Source organism: Elgaria multicarinata, chromosome 1 (genome assembly GCF_023053635.1).
Source record: "Elgaria multicarinata webbii isolate HBS135686 ecotype San Diego chromosome 1, rElgMul1.1.pri, whole genome shotgun sequence".
Taxonomy (NCBI): Eukaryota; Metazoa; Chordata; class Lepidosauria; order Squamata; family Anguidae; genus Elgaria; species Elgaria multicarinata.
In genome coordinates this window covers 152685563-152697664 of record NC_086171.1, presented here as the reverse complement: position 1 = coordinate 152697664, position 12102 = coordinate 152685563, and the positions used below count along the sequence as shown (strand labels likewise).

Sequence of the window (12102 nt, the reverse complement as noted above, 5' to 3'; positions counted from 1 at the left end):
CGTCAGAGAGCCCCGTCTTCGCCGGAGGGCTGCGAGCTGGTCTGTGGGCGCTGCGGGGCGAAGGCACGGCCTGGCCCCACGCCGGCGGGAGCCTTTCCCGCCGCGGTGGCGCGGACGCGCGGGGGCCAACTTCCACAGGGCAAGGACGGGGGCGTCCCCCGGGGTGGATGCCCGCCCCCAGAAGACCCTGGCAGAAGGAAGGAGACGCCAAGGACGGCTCTTGCCCTCCGCCGCCTCCTATGGGGAAACGGGGCGGGGGTGGCGGGGGTGGCAGAAGCGAAGGGGGCTCGTTTCATAGCAGACAGCCAATGACTCCCAGAGCAGCCCCGGCGCGGCGGGTCAGGCAGGATGGCCCAATGGGGAGAGCGTAGAGCCCGGACATTGGCGGACGTCCAGCCCACGTCTTCGGGGCTCTGCGATTCCAGGCTGCTGCCTGCTGAACGGCCAGATCTTTGGGGTGCGGTGGGGTGAGCCTGTGCCAAGCCGGGTCTAACAACCCCGGATAAGCGAGGCTGCTGGGGCGCTTTGACTTTGGGGGTCTCCCAGGCAGCCCCCCTCCAAGGCAGAGAGATCCCCCTTCTTCACCTCCCACGCCCCCCAGGGCGGGGCGGGATGGAGGTTCCGGGGTGCTGCGCTGAGCTCCCTCTGCCCCCCGACCTGAAGGATCTGGAGAGCAAAGTCGGGCAGAGACCCCCAGACGGGCTGCTGCGCTGGCTGCGGGAAGACCCGGTGGCTCATTTGCTCCGGAGCAGCCCGAGCCGGGGGCTGCGCCACGGCCTGGGGGAGAAGATCAAAGCTCTGAAGGTGGAACTGGTGAGTCACGGGACCCCCCTCCTGGGTGCTACAAGACCCCATTTTGGGGACAGGGGACAGCACTTTAGAGGGCCCTTTTAGAGTTCTGACTGAAACCCAGAGCGGAATCACAGCCCCACTGACATAGGAGCCACCAGCCTCTAGTGCTGCCCCCCCCCTCTTTTTGGGTGGCTTCTGACGTGGGAGAAGGAAACACTATTGCTTTCTCCTAGGTTTACAAACACGCCTGCCCTGCCTCTTCTGGGGGTGACTTTTCCTTCCTATCCTAATGGTTGTCTCCATGTAGGTAATTTCAGACTCTGGACTTGATAGTCATATTCTCTCTCTCTCTCCCCCCTCACCCCGTGGAAGCTGGTGGTTGACCTTTAGAGTTTTGACTGGTTCTGACTGAAACCCAGAGCAGATTCACCACCAGACTGACATCAGAGCCACCAGCCTCTACTGCACCCCCCACCCCTGGCAGAGATAGTCACTATGTTACTGTTCTTTCTTCACATATGGTAAACCAACCTTACTGGGTATGTTGCAAGTTGCCCTACATTTACCTGGCAGTTGTACGCTACCCTTGGATTGAGTTGTGAGCTGGCCTGGGTACTTGCTGTTGCACCATTTTTATTGTTTTGGATCCTGCTGGTTCCTTCATGGATCCACTCACAGAAAATATGATTGTGCAAATTGGCCCCCAGGGCAAGGTGGGGACAAAAGAAGATAATCCACCCAGAGAACATGGGTTATTGAGCAGATTAGAAATGTAATCAATCAATCATCAGTCAATCAAGGGAACTCTCTTCCTTTCCCATAACATTGATCCCTCCTCTCTTTTCTTTGATGTATTGGAATGTGTTATCTGATGGTAGACTAATTCTGAAGAGCTAAGGCTGCTGTCCTGTACACATGTAAGTGGGAATAGGCTCCACTGAAAAGTGTGAAACTTACAGGCTAAAATGAGATCAATTTGACCCATGAGCAATTCACACACAGATATGCCCTATACAACCACGTTGTGGTGTGTATATATGTGTGAGGAGCTCATGGGTCAAACTGATCTCATCTGAGCCATGGACTCATTAGGTGGCCCAATCTCTTTCAGCCTCAGCCATCTGCAATTTGGTATAATAATATTGACCTACCTTGCAGGATTGTTGTAAGGGTTACTAAACTAACATCTCTGAAGTGCTTCAAACACTTAGAATGTGCTACATTAATGCTTTATGTTGTTTGCGCGCACACTCACATGTCTACTCAGAAATAAGTCTCATTCTTTCCAATGGAGCTTAATCCTTGGTAAGCCTGTATAGGGTTGCAGGCTGAAACATTGCCATTTTGGGGCAATCTGAGAGGAGTCCCCCCCACAATTATATTATATTATATTTATTTATTTCATTTATATCCCGCCTTTTCCCCACTTGCAAGAAACCCAAGGCAGCTGATCTCTGCAGTGCAGGAAGAATGTGTTTCTCTGTATTATTTGTATTTGTTTTGTTAAACTTGGTCCTATAGACATGTGTGACACCGTGCTCACAACTGCTCTTTGCTTCTTGTGCTGTATACTTCAGTCTAGATATGACTGAGGCTGCAATCTTATGCCCATTTACCTAAAAATTACTTCTGAGTAGAGCTATATAGGATTGCGTTGCTGGGAATATTGTAGAAATGGGGATATTGCCACACCAAGTTTGAGACTAGAGAGCCTTCAGGTAACTTTCAGTGCTAGGATTCCATGAGCAAGTCCTGAACTTGATGTCCAAATATGACAATCAGCAGCCTTGCCCAAATTGCCTGTGAATGTAAAAAACATGCAACAAACAAGGGAACATGGCATTCAAGTGGTAATTTCCCGGAAATCCACATCAAATGGAGAACAGTGAGAAAACCGGTTTATCTTTAGATAGTTTCTCCAGGCAGAAAATAGTACCCAAGGCTTTGTCCTCCACGCATTGGTTGGCTCTTTGCCTAACGGACGCATCTGTTCCCCAGCATGAGAAAGATGCTCTTAAGGATTCTTAGCTTTTAGGAAGACTGGAGGGTTTTGATGACTGCATTTGGCTTCAGACATCATATGCTTCGTTTCAAATGCTGACCTTTATTTACAAGGATGCTGAGCAATGTGGAAGGAAAACAGTTGGGATGCATTTGCTCGCAGCAATGCCAGACAGAGCTAATTTAGGAGATTGCTTTCCAAATGGTGAGTCCCATTGCTTTGGGCATAGCCTTGCATATGAGTGTCATTGGCGGGATTGTTCCTCGTCCCTCTGGCAGATGTGCTTTGGGGTGCCATCTGGCATCTTGTCCCTAGTGCTATTTAACAATTGTATCAGAAGTGGAGAACCTCAGCCCCATGGGCCAAATCAGGCCCTCCTGGGGCCCCAATCTGGCCCTCCTGAAGTCCCAATCAATCCTCCTGGGTTCCCGAGTGGGCCCCTTCCCTTTTCTCCACCCCTTTTTCCAACCATCAGTTGATTGGTGGTTTCCTAGCTTTTGGGCACTTTCCCCTCCACGAAAAGGTTGAACTGCTTATCCTAAGGCTTAGGCCAGATCTGCACTTGTGTCAAATCATTACTAATAAAATGTGGAATAAGAAACAGGAAATAACACTTTGAAAGAGGAATCAGCGCACTTCACTACAAAGCGGTAATGAAGATGTAGCCTTAGTTACTGGCAGTAAGCCTTAAGCTACGATATGCTGGTATTCCTGCCCTGCCCCCTTTTGCAATTGGTCCTGCCCACCACTGGCATGTGACCTCCAGCAGCTTCTCTGAAATGGAATTTGGCTCTCAGGAGGAAAGAGCTTCAACACGCCTGATCTATGTGATGCTGTGGAAGTGCAGCTGTTAGGGGATTTGGAACAAGTAGGCTGATGACACCCAACTCTATTTTCCTGTGTCATCTGTGCAGGCTCTAGGTCAATGTCTAGCAATGCTGGGCTGAATGAGGGCCAATACACTGGGAAAGAATCTTGGCAAGATGGAGGCACTGTGGGTGAGTGGTTCCCAGGTCCAAGAGATAGGACAATTGCCTGTTCTGGACAGGGTTACACTCTCTCTGAAGGAGCAGTCTGGGGTTGCTCCTAGATCCATCTTAAGTGACTTTCAGTGGATAGGAGTGTCTTTTATTGGCTTCAGCTGGTGCACCAGCTATGACACCAGTTATGAACAGGAATAGCATGGGCACAGTGATCCAGACACAAGTAACCTTGAAACTGGATTACTGCACTGCATTCTGCATAGGGCTGCCCTTATGGTCGGTTTGGAAGCTACAGCTGTGGAGAGGTGCAATTCTCAGTTACCATGTGACACCTTTGCTGAAGGAACTGCAATGGCTGCCTATTTGCTACTGGGCCAAGTTTAGGGTTTTGTTGTTAGTGTTTAGAGCCCTAAACAGCTTGGGACCAGCATACTCGAGGGACTGCTTGACCCATTATATTCCTGCCTGGTAGCTGCAGTAATCTACAGAATCCCTTTTGGTAGTGCCACAAGCTCCTGAGATTCGCCTTGCAGCCACTCAGAGTAGGGCTTTTTGTGTAGTAACACACCATCTTTTTGTGAACCGCCCAGAGAGCTTCGGCTATTGGGCGGTATAAAAATGTAATAAATAAATAAATAAATCTTTATGGAACTTTCTTCCCATAGGTATAAGGTGTGCCCTAGCTATATTGGGTTTTGGGCACATGATAACAATTTTCTTATTCATCTAAGCCTTCCCGGACATATGATTTTAGCTATGTATATTACTAGCCACTCTATTACACTGGGTTTATATTTTACTGTTTGCTTGTGTTTCAACTGTTATTTAATTTGCACATTGCTTAGGCATTCAGGAATGTTAAGTGGTTTATACATATTGCACATAAATAAATACTCTATGTAACTTGTTTTTCAATAGGGTGATATCCCTCAATAACTTTGATCTATTTGTCATATTTTTACTAGAAGCTAGGCCCAAACAGGAAATTTACATCTGTCCTTCATCCCGAGGAAAGTTGGGATTTGAATTAAACAAGAAAATGTGCTGCTTGATCTCTATTAATCACTAATTAATATTCAACACTCCCTTTCAAGTGCCTTCAGCACAAACCCAGTGCCACTTGAGAGATAGCAAGTAAGGGGAAATTAAATCCCTGCATCTTTTTCTTTGCTTGTTTCCCCATAACATTATTTGTAGCACCAGTGATTTAAATCGGCTGGGTCAAATGCCTGCAAGAGGGGAAGCAAAGAAATCGTGGCCCATTTTAATAGCTGCATGCTGGCCAGCTCTCCTTAGCATCCTACTTTTTAGTAAATAAGTCGATATGCCTGGTGTTTGTCAGTGTAGGAGAGCAAGGGAATTTCACAAGGACGCCTTGGAGGCCTTGGCTCACAGAACTCAAAAAGTCATTGGTTTGCTGTGGTTCTACATTCTTTCCATTAGTTCAAAAACAACACTAGAGCATGCACATCAGGCTTTGGAGATTCCTTTTTTAATTAGAAAAAAAGTAATTAATTTGTAATGAAAACAATTGGAAGCCTTAGCAATGTAGGGAGCCTTCAAATACCTCAACAGCATCTTTTTCAAGCTAGGGAGCAGACCAATAAGAGTCTACTGTATAAATATACTTTCTCATATACCTCTAGGAAGTGATGACTATGGATGAACATTCCTTTCAGTGCATACCCTTTAAAGCCCTAATACCCGAAGAGACACCTTGCCTCACATGTGCCTACCTATGTATTTTAGTCAATATCTGAGGCCCTGCTCCATGTTCCTCCACCTTAAAAGTGAGATGAGCGGGTAAAAGAGACAGAGACTTTGCAGTTTCAGCACCACAATTATGGGCTATGAAACGATAATGATGCCAATGCCACTGGGCATGTCTACACCTAAGGGTGTAGAGGGAGGGAGGGGGGATGATCGCGGACTTACCTGCTTCCACAATCCCCCCCCAGTGTCTTGAGGGCTGCGCGATGTCCCGGAAGGAAAGAGGGACATTGTGGCTGTCATTTCCCCCCTTTGAGCAGAGATGGAGCACAATTTCGCTCCACTGCAAAAGTAAGGTGTTTTTTTGAAAAACAACAACCACTGAACCCATTCCCCCTCCCATAGGCATGAACCCTACCCGTATAGCTCAGTGCCCATTTTCAGACCCTCCCTACTCGTGGGGAGGAAAAGAGGAGGTGGGAGCGGTGGCCGCACCATCTGCGGTCCGTGGGATGCTCCCGGGACCGCAGGAAACATCAGGTTTTCCAACGTTCCCGATATCCTGCAGAAAGCCTGTGGCCATCCCTACTTGCCCCCAGGATTCCCTGTGTGTCATATGGATGCACAGGGTCCCACACGAGACCAGCCCAGATTTAATGGCTGGTGCAGACATGCCCACTAACTATATTCCACATCAATAATGATGTGTTAGAAAAACATGGGTTTGGTGGTGGCATTGTATTCTGCACATGACTGGTGCATAAAGGTGCAGAAGAACCCAATAGTTTCAGCAATTTCAGGCAGCTACTTTGCATCCAGATGGTTGTTGAAACTGGCCTTGATTGCGGAAACAGGGTTTTTATTATAGCCATGTCTTCACCCCTATCAGATACCTGAACTGAAGTTCAGATCTAACCATGTTTACTGAGAAATAAGGCCTAATGACTTTAAAAAGGCTAAAATGTCATATATGACAGTGGCCTTTGCTTCCTAAACCCTGTGCTGGCTGCCTACTGTCCTTAATCCTGCAAAATCTCACTATACCAAAAACTGATGCAAATTTCCCCTTCAACTGATCATCCACATGCTGGTCATTGAGCCACAGTTTCTAGTTGCTTGTTTTCTTTTTGAATGAAGAAACAATTGTAGCCTTAAAAGACTCACATTAAAAGCAACAGTGAAATGCCTTTTACTTAATTAACTACTCTGGGAATCTTTTTTGGCTGAAAAGGAGGGTAAAAATGCTTTAAATTGCGTCCTGGAATCTCTTTCTGTAGAAATGCCTCATTGCATTCTGGGGAATCTTTTGGGGGCTGCATGCCAGAGGTGGGTAGCACCCCAACAAAATGGGTGGGGTCAAACTAAAGTAGGCAGGGGTCAACTACCTTATACATATATATATATTCATACACGCACACACACACACACATTCTCACACATAACACAACCCTTTCATTCATCAATTTTAACAAAAAACATGAACATAACACACATACACACACACAGTTCCCTTGTGTTGTGATTTGGATTTGAAAAAAGTATGTATAAATACCATTTTTAAGGCTACAATTCTATGCACACATACCTGAGAGTAACTCCCATTGCTCTGTGAAATACTTTTTTGTTTTGTAAATTATTTTGATGCAATAAAAATAATAGAAATGAACTTTAAAAAAATATGGGGCATCCTATACATTCCTTCCAATACCAAAACTTCAGAATAATCTGCTCACAAAGCAATTTGCCTTCTTCATTAGTTTGTGGTAGATTTTTTTTGGCCATTATTAATTAACCAAATATAACTCTAGATATTTTAATATCTCTGGTATAAGCACATCTACACATGTTTTTTTAAATAAAGTCTAGATGGGAATTTCATCATGTGTACACACACACACACACATATGCAGTCCACATGCACAAGGACCTTTAGACTGGTCCCCTAAGAGACTGCACTGCAGTCAGAGCAATTTAATCAATGTGCAGCCCAGATATATATAGATTCTATCTGCATCATATTTTCTTTAAACCCATAACAATTAAGGTCTTAATAATATGTTTTGAAAGATACAAATGAACAATGAAAGTGGGGACTCTGGAGAACAATTCTGAAATGAAACCTCACCTGCTGCACCAAGCTGTCTATCTGATTCCAGGAGGAATACATTCATTCCATGCATTGGGAACTGCTACTACAAAGCAGTCACAGCACTTTAAGGAACACCTGCTGACTGTTTATTTGCTTTTATTCAAAAATAGAACTCTAACTTTCTGAAATAGGATCCATGTCCTGCAGACCAACCATTTGTTCTTTGGTCTTTTCCTGATTTTTTTTAATGCTTCCTGGACAAGTGTTTCCTTAGACATAGTTCCTCCATCTGTTCATTCACACTTCCCTTTTCTGAGACCAATGGAAGCACAAACCGGCTGGTAGGTCAACATTTGACTGCAACATTCGAGTACTTGTGTAGAGGCTTGAAATGTGCAACCCCAAACTGATTGTAGAGGATTATCAAGGGAAAAACAGATGTGAATATCCTCACTACTTCCTGTTAAGTGTCCGTCTCAATACCATCTTTCCTCTCCCCAAAATGAGGATTTATTCTGTGGTGGAGCTCATAGACAGAATCTGGCAGTGTGGGATTGTGTGTGTGTGTGTGTGTGTGTGTGTGTGTGTGTGTGTGTGTGAGAGAGAGAGAGAGAGAGAGAGAGAGAGAGAGAGAGAGAGAGAGAGAGAGAGATGTTCTGGCAGTAAATACATAATATTTAAATGTTATACACCTTGATTAGATCAAGTTGTATGATGTAAACACACAGGTGTTTACATATGCAGGCCCACATGTGTGTTATGCCCACCTTTTCCGTCTCTGAGCGCGAAGCGCTGATGTAGTGCTGGTGTTGCCTGCAGCAATCAAAATGTGTAAAGCTGCCCTTCACTGATAGCTTCCACTGTTCCCACTTTCCATGGGTTCATCTTTGTTGGTGCAAAGACTGGATTATTTTCCCTTTTAGCTGTGCCCTATTAGAACAGTTTCCCTCTGTCCATGGTGCTCGTATGCCTCATCAGCTAATTCAACTGCATGTTGTCCAGCTGGAATCATTTACCAATCTTGCAGTCTTTGAATCATGTCTAATAAATCAAACTTCTCTAAACATGTCCTTTGCTAGTATTTCAAGATCCTTGCCTCTCTTCTGCCTGTTGTGACTGCATCTTGTAGCCTTGTGCTGGCAACATGCAAGAGCAAACACATTGGACAACTGTGAATGCTTTGGCAGCTCTGATCTTTTGCAAATAAAACTTTGGGGCTGATTCATATAGCCAAGCAGCTGTTTTAAAACCAAACCAGGCTGGATTATGCTCTTTGTTAGGAGTTTTTCTTTTTTGCCTCTAGCTGCTCAGTACACAATATCCTCCAGTCTTCAACATGCCATTGTATGGAAGAAAGATTTAAGATGGCTTGGTGAAAGTGGAAATATCTAAATGATGAGCAGCTACAGAAATCCACTGTAGCAGTGACAAGGCTAAACTTCAGTATGATTTGTATTTAACATTTGGCATCACAGGGTTTGTTGATGTTAATGAATTTGCCTGTATAGCTATCATCAGGAAGGTTTAACTGCAAACCTGACTGTTAAGAAACACAAACACTTCAATGAATGCAAGATTTATCTCTTTCAAAACCAGAAATACCTAGTTGATGTGTTCATTCTTTATTTCATTTTGTCTGATTCCTCTCTTTAGTTGATGGGTAGCTGCAGCTGTACATTCTTCTCCCCTTCATTTCCGTTGAATTTTTCAAAGAACTAAATGAAATGCAACCTGTTCAATAATCCAGGGACAGATGTTATTTCTATGCTTTGGATCGTAACCATGACTAGGGGGCATCTAGCCCCTTAGTGGGATGGAACATAATTCCAGTGCCCATTTTGAGAGATGGTCTCAACCACGAATACAGAAGCAGGGCACGCTACCAGACAAATAAAAAAGTATGATAATATAGATCAGAAGCTGAATGATCAAGTTTCAATTAACCAAGCAACCAAAATTAAATAGAGCATAACAGGGTAGATTTTGTTGGCTAGGCCACCATTAGAGGGGACAGAGTGCAGCTGTCTTTCTGAGGTCTGTCTCTATTTCTTATGGGAATCACAGTCCGCCATTCTAATGAGAGAAAGGAGAGTAAGATCACCATCACTTCCCTCTGCCCTGTCAACCCCCATTAGCACCACAAACAGGAGAGAGTAAAAAGGCACCCTGTGGACTTCTACTGCCCAGAGCTGCACCGTGCAATGTAAAATTATCTGAATGTGTTATATTAAAAGCCCTATGGGACTGTTCACAATAGTGGAGTTTCTGTGGATACTTAGAACCCAAGATGTATGGGGATGATTTGGTCTCAGGTGGTGCTCTCATGTAATGAATCTGTAATAGGTCAAGAAGGCTGGGGAAGGCCAAGTTATGGCTAATACCTCTGCATTCCAGGCCTCTTACTTCAGAGAATGAAGAAAGTGGACTCTGGTTCAACTCAAGATGGCAGGGAAGACATTTTGCTAATGACTCAACTGTTTCCTATTTACATATGTGATAGCCATGTCCCTCCTGCCACCCACATTTCCATAATCTAACTCCTCCTTCTTTCCTCTTCTTACTAGGGACAGATCTACACCAAGCAGGATATAACACTTTGAAAAATAGTGTAATGGTTTGAAAATGGTGTATGGAATGTGTCATGGGCCCCAACAGTTGTCAATACCATCATAAACCATTATAAAGCAGTAGTGTAGCTCCTGCCTTGGTTGAACTAAAATGTACGTTACTTATATCATTGTCAGTTTGCCAGTCATTGACTCTTGCCACCTCTAGGGGATGCTTCTTGACCCATTATGTCATATGGGTCTTGGAAAGGGATGGAAACACACACCTGATATATGAGGACATCCTGGAACCCACAGAGAGCAATCTAATACCAAGAACTACTCCTGTCAGCCAACATTATTTACCATTGTTATTTATTTTTACATTATCAGAGTGTTTTGATGGCCCCTCTAGGAAGCATTGCACCATTGTGCTAATAAAGATAGTCACTCCAGTTCACCATCCAGTAGATCCTCCATTCAATATCTCCTGCATCTAGTGGTGGTCCTGACACCTGCATTGTATTTTCTTTCTTCTCCCATAGGCCTATCTAAGAGCAATTGATATCAAGATCCTACAGCAACTAGTTGCTGTGAATGAGGGAATAGAGGCAGTGAAGTGGCTGTTAGATGAGAAAGGGATGCTGACCAGCCGCTGCAGCAGCCTTACCAGCAGCCAATACAGCCTGGCAGAGAGCCAAGAGACATCTCGACGGGGAAGCTGGAACAGCCTTCAGGATCCCAATGACAAGTTGGACAGCATCTCTATTGGCAGCTATTTGGACACACTGGCTGATGATATGGATGAGTATGGACAAGGACCTTCCATAGAACCCATAATGGCATCCACCCCAGGAAGGCCACTGGCCAGAGCTGAATTGGAACGATCAAAGACTGACCTAGAAAGGGGCCTTCCTGCCAAAAATGACAAAGACCAGGACAAGAGCAAAACATATCTTGAGAGGGTTCCTGGTTTGGTTAAAAGCCAAAGTTCCACTGAGCACAACAGAGCTTCCAGGCAGTCGCCACCAATGGCCAATGGGCTTTTGAGCAGACAAGTCCCAGGACTGGAGCAGAGCACTGAAACTAAATTGACTTCAGCAGCTGCAGAGCAATTGAGCGAAGGTAGTCCAGCAACAAAGGCCTTCAGGAATAACAAAGTTGACTTTGATAATTACAAGTTCAATAGCAGGAGTCACCTGGAGTATGATGCCCACTGGCAGTGGGTTCAGTCCCAAGAGGATGTGACATTCTTGTAGCTTCCAAGAGCTGCTGTCTAGGTCAATGATTATGGGCTCAGGGCCACTAGTCTTTTGCACTTTGGGCTGAAGCTCGACTTTCCTTGCCAAAATGGCTGCTTTTATTTGACCAAGTGTGTGGATGCATTTGCTGGTGGACAGAACATATTTATACCAGACAGGTTGCATTGTTCCTCCTCGACATTTATATCCAGGGAAAACACTCCTCTGAGGGAAGCCCTTGGCCTGTGATCGCTGCAAACTTGTGCAATAATGGAATTGTTTCCAGTTTCTGTGGGAGCGGTGTGGCAGTCAGATGTTGCACATAGCTTCTTCTTGGCCTAGGCTGAACTCTCAAGTGTTGGTAAAGCATGTTCACCTTGATAGCAGTCGAGACCCACATCCATTAATGTAATCATTGCTTTAATTGTGAGAATGCATTTCCCTATTCCTATTAACTGAGATGTATTCAAGGCTTTTGGATGGAACCAGAGCCACGTCTTTGACACTATTTCCTTTTTCATTGCATGCATTATTATTCACTGTGATGGAGGTTTATCTGCTTGATGTTTCAGTTAAGTCCTAGATTAAGAAAGGAAGGGGGGGGAGAACTAATTCTACAATGGAGTCCACAATGGAGTCCACAAATTCACTACACTCATTACACTCACCATGGTGAGCATCTCTCCCTCTACTGGTGAGCATGATGAGGCCCAGCTCTCCTCCTCAGCTTGGAGCTGAC

General features: G+C 45.0%; 1 protein-coding gene across 1 annotated transcript; it reads left to right on the top strand.

The window, feature by feature from the left end:
* The first annotated feature begins 557 nt into the window (after window positions 1-557).
* LURAP1 (leucine rich adaptor protein 1) lies at window positions 558-11599 on the top strand. The gene is made up of 2 exons (XM_063118509.1): window positions 558-813; window positions 10668-11599. Exons 1-2 carry the CDS (start codon window positions 613-615, stop codon window positions 11379-11381), a joined length of 915 nt encoding a protein of 304 aa, XP_062974579.1. The 5' UTR covers window positions 558-612; the 3' UTR covers window positions 11382-11599.
* Window positions 11600-12102: the final 503 nt, after the last annotated feature.

Coding starts and splice junctions, on each gene's coding strand:
- LURAP1 (XM_063118509.1), top strand. CDS start 613: ATGGAGGTTCCGGGGTGCTGCGCTGAGCTCCCTCTGCCCCCCGACCTG. Junction 814..10,667: donor AAGCTCTGAAGGTGGAACTG/GTGAGTCACGGG, acceptor CTTCTCCCATAG/GCCTATCTAAGAGCAATTGA.